We start from the raw sequence: 7,026 nt of genomic DNA, 5'->3' as shown, positions 1-7,026 counted from the left end.
TTCAGACAGAGTTTTTGAAAAACGTGGGACAGACAGAATGACTGACTGACAGAATGACACACTGACAGTTTCCGTGATTATGTACAGCATACCATACCATGACTTAGTTATACCAAAAATTAAAAAAAAAAAAACAACATTCGGCCACAGGGGGAGCCACAGCGATTGGTCGCATTTTAGCCATTTTTAAGCATTTTTCTGTTGTTATAGCGCCACCCAGTTGTCAATTACAGTTAAATTTCTCCAGTCACCTTGAGGCATCCTGTTCTACATATCTACCAAGTTTAGTAAAAATCGATATGGTGGTTAGGCCTAGATGAGAAATTAGGTCTCTAGCGCCCCTATTTTGTTTGATTTGGTCAGTAATGGAGGGGTCCCCTCAGATTATGTGTGGTCATATGCCTACAAAGTTGTGTGGTGATCGGTGAAACCCTTGAGATGTTATACACCTTTATGTGATGAGCCACGCCCTCTGCAATATTCATTGCCTTATAGAAGCTCAGTTTTAGGAAGTTTTCCAACTTTTGCCAAGACGGAACTTTAGATATTGGTCCCTAGATTATGTTCACTGAGTTTCATGCAGATCGGTCAAACTTCCTAGGAAGAGATCGATTTTAAGTGTTTTTCAAAAAATTCAAAATGGAAATGGAAATTCTGTATAACCGGAAGTTATGGGTTCTTGAGGCAAATTTGTTCCTCATGAGGAGAGGCATCTCAAAGTTTCATGTCTCTTCGACATACGGGGCATGAGACATGCCCTTTCAAAGTTTGCAATTTCAATCGGTTGCTACAGCGCCCCCTTTGGCCAATTAATGTAATATTGCTTCATTCGCATCCTCCCATGACCCTCTACCACTGTGCCAAATTTCACGTGGATTGACCAAGTCAGTGAGGAGAAAAACATGGAACAGACACACCCACAGACAGAGTTTTCGTCATTATATAGTAAGATTAAATCAATAATACTCAAGATACTGTATGTCGGAGCCAGAGCAATTGTGAAAAGTGCCAGCTTATGATGGCTATGCTAACACCTCTATGAATATAAATAGCTGGTACAAATCAGCTGGTAGCTACACATCTATGAATGAGCCAGTGATTGTACAGCATAAATTAAACAGCTGATGCCAATCACCTAATGTAAGCATGACTCAGTTTAATGCTCTGCCTGAATTAATAGTATACTCCATGGACCTAAAATGCATTACTTCCTCAGGTCTAACAAATGTGTTGGACACACAGTCCCTTGGCTTAATGATGCAGTCATTGTACATTCTTATCTTTGGCATATTTATTGCAGTGTGGTTGTAGTTATCCCACATAAACAAACAGAGTATGCATGGAGACAAAAACAAGACACAATATTTGGTCATTGGAGTTATCTTTATTTGTTGTTAGCACCTGGTCTTTGTAGACCTGTTTAGTTATCACAAAGTCTGTCATTCAGATCAAATATTACAGGAACATGCATTTTTTAGTATCAAAATTATATATTAGACTCAAGAGATATGTTTGTTACTTGAAAATGATTATCTTAACCCACATGATCAAAAACTTTTAATGTAAAACTTAAAGCATTACGTCTCTCAGCATACATACATTTCATAATTGCCTAAATTAGGAGTGTTACAAAAGCAAATTAGTGGCTGACATTTGAGACAAACAAAAATCTGTTTATTGATTGATTATTTTTAATGTCCAATAAGGGCTCTGTAAAATTTGAGTAAAAGAAGAAGTCATTAACAAACTTACACCCCAGTTTGTCACCATACTTATAAATGTGCTCTGCTGCACATCAACAGCAACACATATATAAACCCAGTATGTAGAAATGTCTTCCCAGAGTGATCATATCAGTTGTCTCGGACAGTTTCACAGTCCTGATCTTGGAGACAAACTGCTGCAGGCTCCTGCTTGGTCATAAAACAGTGCAGAAACAGCAGCGTTTCTTTTCATGTGCAGTCTCAACTGCCTCAGGTGGAGATGCTTCAGGAGCTGGAGATTCCTCCTTACACTCTGACAATGATCCACTGGAAGTGGACAACAGCCTCCCACACACCAGTTCAGCAGCTTTTCCATCCATGACGGACATGTCTGTCACTGTTTTTTCTCTTAGAGACATGTCTCCATCATCATCATCATCTATCAGCACAAACTCCTTGAGGTACACCATCCCCACCCCATGAAGGCTATGGTTCTCTGCTGAGTCCTCCATAGTGTGGATGTCCACAAAGGTCAGAGTTGAAGTCTCTGTCAGGGTCTCATGTGGGTCTGTGGAATTGTCCTCTGGCCCTGAATAGGCCTGGCTGCTTGAATCTGTCATCCACATGGTGTTCCTTTGGGCACCCTCATCTTTCATGCTGCACCTCTGCTCCTGGCTGTTAGAGATGATGTCTGGAACAGAGGACATCTTGCCTGTACCATCTTGGCTGGTGACCTGGTCTCTCTTGGTGTGAGATCCATTTTCTATAGCATGACCATTCCCAGGATACATCTTATAAGCCACACTCTGGTAGTCATGGCAGACCTGCACACTGCTGCCCCCTGGTGGGGAAGAGAGGGGGACGCTGGCAGCAGTGTTGCCTTTTCCTTGCTTCTTCATGTATTGCTTTTACTGCACTGAGACAAAACAGAAAATTGGAAGTTAATTCCTTACCTTGGAAATTGTAGTTTGAAAAAGCACCTTAACTCAAGATTTATATGACAGCTTTAACTTTGATATAGACAATAAGATGTGGTTGCAAGCCCCAGAGAAAGCTAGTTAATAAAGGGACAGTTCACCCCTAAATCAAAAATAAATATTTTTCCTCTTACCTGTAGTTTTATGTACACTCAAGCACTCTAGTTGCTTGTGGTATTCAAAGGGCCAAAACCAGAACAGAAATGTCTCTTTAGAGAAATCATGACCCGGTTACTCAAGATAATCCACAGACCTCGCTTTGTACTGAACTACACCTGCCAACCATATCACTGCGCAGAAGTAAGCATGCATCTATTGCAAGCTCACCTAGCACCACTGCGGTTACTAATGTTACAGCTCAGCCAAGGAGGACACCATTAATTTTTACATCTCACACTGTCACAAGCACAAGCCTCTCATCTATGAGTAGATGCACGCTTCCTTCTGCCCATTAATCTGGTTGGTGGGTGTAATTTAAGAAAATGGTTCCTACATGAAACTGCTCACAAGGTCTGTGGATTATCTTGAGTAACCAGGACATGAATTCTGTAAAGAGACTTTGCTGTTAAGTTTTCAAATGTATATTTTGGTACTTTGAGCACCATAAGCTGAGTGCCTTTTAGCCCCATGATACTGGAGAGAAGGGAGACATCTCTGCGGCCAAAATCTCCAACACTGTGCAACTCACACCAAAACAATCTGAACAGATAAATAGCACTACAGCTAAGAGGGAAAATATGTATTTTTGATTTTGGGATGAACTGTCCCTTTAAGATTGACTTTTTTTTTCAACAATAGAAAATTACAGACACTACAATGGCACACTTCCCCCCAGTATACATGGTACTACTGTGCAGTTGCAGTATTATTATTCTTCACATCTTTCACTAACACAGCAACTGGAGCAGGTAATAGTAAGTGCAGTGGACTTTATGAACAACAGTGCGAGAGAACAAGCTGTCATTTAGTATTGGCCTCTCTGAATAAATAAATGAAGCTGGTACTTTTAAAAGAAGCAAAAAATAACTTAAATTCCCTGAGGATCAGCTCTTTGAAGAAGGAGACAGACGAACTCCTCTAAAGTGCCTTAACCAAGGAATGCGTGTGTGTTTCATCTCCCTCAAACACACACACACACACACACACACACACACACACACACACACACACTCCCTCCCCTTTTCTATACAGACACAACACAGATAAAGTGATCTGAGCACTTCAGAACATACTTTAGGCAGACTGGCAGGAGTTATAAAAGGTACATGCTGTAAAAATGTACTTTTAACCATAGCTACAGTAACAGAGTAGTAGGCTATTTATGAAAAGGTAATGTTAAAAATGTATTTTGTGGGATAAAATTTAAGGAAAAACATGTGACGGACAAATCACTTTGGAACAAATGAGATACTTACACTGAAAAAAAGATTAAAAGACTTCTTCAAAGAGGAGCGTTTCCACTTTACGTCTTTACATGCTGAATGCAATCCATTCTGTACAGAAGCTTAACAGACTGACCCGGTTACACTTGACTGACTCAAATGCATGACAGAATCGGGACTCTATAAATGAATTATAACGGCAATGTACATGTTCAAGCGGGAGTCAGCGTGCTCCACTCCAGCTTGTAGCAGTGACTGAGCAACAATAGATGAAAAATAGATTTGATTTAAACACAGTCACTGCATTAACACTTTAGTTTGCACTTGGTTGGCGGCTGTTTTTGTCTCAGCAGTGACTAGGGGAAGGTTGGCAACAGCTTTAACTGTGGCAGAGGGAACTTATATAAACAGGACAAGGAGAAATCAGACAATAATGCTGAATGAATCCTGTCTAAAAGACCCCAGAGTCACCTTATAAATAATTTTATTGCCAATCATGAGTTGAAGCATTTAGTAGCCTAGGTTTCCTTTGTAGCATGACAGAACATTTATATCCTATAATAACTAATATTAGGCTATATGTCAATTACCACAGTATCAAAACAAGAATAAATACAGTTTCATACATACAGAAATTATAATTTTCACAAAAATACACTTAAATTCAAATATTAAAAAATGCTTTTACCTTCCACAGTTGAACTCTTGCCCGAGTTGCAGTAATGAAAATCACATGGCAGAGGTAGGATGACCCAGCATGTGTCCCTCTGATCTGTGGTACAGCTGCTGAAACTGATTTCTCCGCTGCTGGAAGTCTATAAACATAGACTCTTCACACACGCCCTCCCCTCATCTTATAAACTACAACTGCTCCCAGTGTGTGCAGGGAGGCAGTCACGGGATGCTCCACTGATTGCAATCACACCATCACCACTGCTATTTTTTTCCCCTTCATTTAAGCTTCTGCTTAACCTGTGTTTTTTTAATGATCTTCATATTCACAGCTACACACATTTCACCTGGAAACAATCAGAACATAAAATAAATATTCACTTTTGGGGCACATTTTCTGTTAAACAAGAGGGAACACCAGCAGGAAGTTAGCTTAGCTTAGCATAGATGCTGGAATCAAAGGGGAACATCAAGCCTGGCTCCGTCCAAAAGTAACAAAATCTGCCTATTAGCACCTCCAAGGCTCACTTATCAACGTGGTTCCTTCGCATTATTCCCTTTATGAAATGTTGCAGTGGTGCAGGGATGCATGGCTTCACATTCAGTCCCATATGCACTGAATGTGTTCCTATAAATAATACAGTAGGACAGACCTTCACATACATGAACGCTGCAAAAAGGAATAACGGAAGGATCAAATATTGAAAAGTCTTTGCTCCCTGTAGGGATGATGTCTGCATTGGCCTGTTGTCAACCAGGAGACATACCATTTAACAAAGTGCTCATGTACAGTAGAGCTATGAAACCTACAGCATGTAGTCCTCCAGATAAAACTCGTCAGAAATCTTTCAATTCCAATTCTTTCCCAACTTTTATGGTAACAGGTTTAAAATAATATCTGACAAGAACACATTGACCCTGTTCAGACATGGTATTAACATGCGTCTTGGGTGATCTGATCACAAGTGGACAGCACTTAATACAAGTGTTAACAACCACCAAGACGCATTGTGATCTCTTCACTCAAACCACTTGCCGAGGTGGTCCAGGACACATCTGACCACAAATCTTTTGTTGTGTAAACACTAAACCTGATACATCCCCAACAAGGACTACATCATTGCTGCAGGATGGAGTGGTTGTTTTGGTGACAGCGTGCTAATGCTCTATAACTTACCCATTTTATGTGAGTTGGGCGAAGTTTTGCGTGGCCGTCCATCATTTTGCCCCATAAAAGAAGATGTTGAATTCTGCTGACATCTACCTCAGACTGCACTGACACAACTGCTGCTGTGACAAGCAAGCATGTTACAGAGCAGCTAGCAAAAGTGTGGATGTAATAACTGTGCGCAGGGCCGTAACGAAATCTGAACACAAGCGGTCAGCTGGAGATGATAGACACAGGTGTGAACAGCAATGTGTCTTGGCTTTCCACTTGTGTTTGGATCACCGAAACGCATTTTAATACCAGGTCTACTCAGGCTCAGTGACGTCAGAACTGTAGTATGAATTACTAATACAGCTGAATGGAATGAAGCCAGTGGCCATGAGAGCTATATAAGGAATAGTTCTATAATTTAGAAAAAATACACCTATTTGCTTTCTTGCTTGTGTCTGTACGATAAGTACATAGCAATCGCCTGCAGCTGGTGATAAGCTTTGTCCATCATAAAGCAATGGCCCAAAGTTATAAAGTACATCTACCAACACATCAAAACAGGTTCTATCTCATTCCTCTATCTAAACTCAACAGAAATGTAAAAAAAAGAAAAAAAAAAAGCCAGCTTAGCCGTTTCCCTCTGTGACCAGTCTATGCGAAGCTAAGCTAAGCACCTGCTGGCTGTGATATTATCTGTCTCCTTACACCTTTTCCTAACATAGAGCAAGTGAGTGAACTTTGGTGGGTGGAGCATGATAAAGTGTCCAGTCTGTGTGACAAGTCTTGCTGGGCAACATGGCATCACGATGAATGTAGTTCCACTGTTTGGCCACTATGAAGATTCAAGCCTCCAGGAGCCTGCTGAGCCTTGCTTCCAATTTCCCCAGAGACCACTCAGGATATTGAAGAGAAAAAAATACCGTACCATGCAGCCCGAAAAAAGCATTTTCTCCAATGAGTACCACTGTAAAAGACACATCTGTAAAAGTGTTAACAGGACGCCTCAAACTGCAAACAAGGTCAATTATGACATTGTTTTATGATTTTTTTAACCATGGTTTTCTATTTGTAAAACTTTCCTTAAGCTGAGAAAAGCAATTAAAACATCTTTGTTGTCATCACAGTGTGAAGTC

At 40.5% G+C, this 7,026-nt stretch overlaps 1 protein-coding gene across 1 annotated transcript; it reads right to left on the bottom strand.

Annotated features, from left to right (window-relative positions):
* Positions 1–1,373: 1,373 nt before the first annotated feature.
* Positions 1,374–6,473, bottom strand: LOC117253007 (uncharacterized). Its single transcript, XM_033620325.2, has 2 exons — positions 4,751–6,473; positions 1,374–2,619 (listed from the first exon to the last, which is right to left on the bottom strand). The coding sequence occupies exon 2, from the start codon at positions 2,600–2,602 to the stop codon at positions 1,919–1,921; it is 684 nt and encodes a 227-aa protein (XP_033476216.1). The 5' UTR covers positions 2,603–2,619; positions 4,751–6,473; the 3' UTR covers positions 1,374–1,918.
* Between the last annotated feature and the right edge of the window lie 553 nt (positions 6,474–7,026).

This window comes from Epinephelus lanceolatus, chromosome 9 (genome assembly GCF_041903045.1).
Source record: "Epinephelus lanceolatus isolate andai-2023 chromosome 9, ASM4190304v1, whole genome shotgun sequence".
NCBI lineage: Eukaryota > Metazoa > Chordata > Actinopteri > Perciformes > Serranidae > Epinephelus > Epinephelus lanceolatus.
The sequence above is the reverse complement of the archived record's forward strand: the minus strand, read 5'-3'. Positions and strand labels throughout refer to the sequence as shown.

Coding starts and splice junctions, on each gene's coding strand:
- LOC117253007 (XM_033620325.2), bottom strand. CDS start 2,602: ATGAAGAAGCAAGGAAAAGGCAACACTGCTGCCAGCGTCCCCCTCTCT.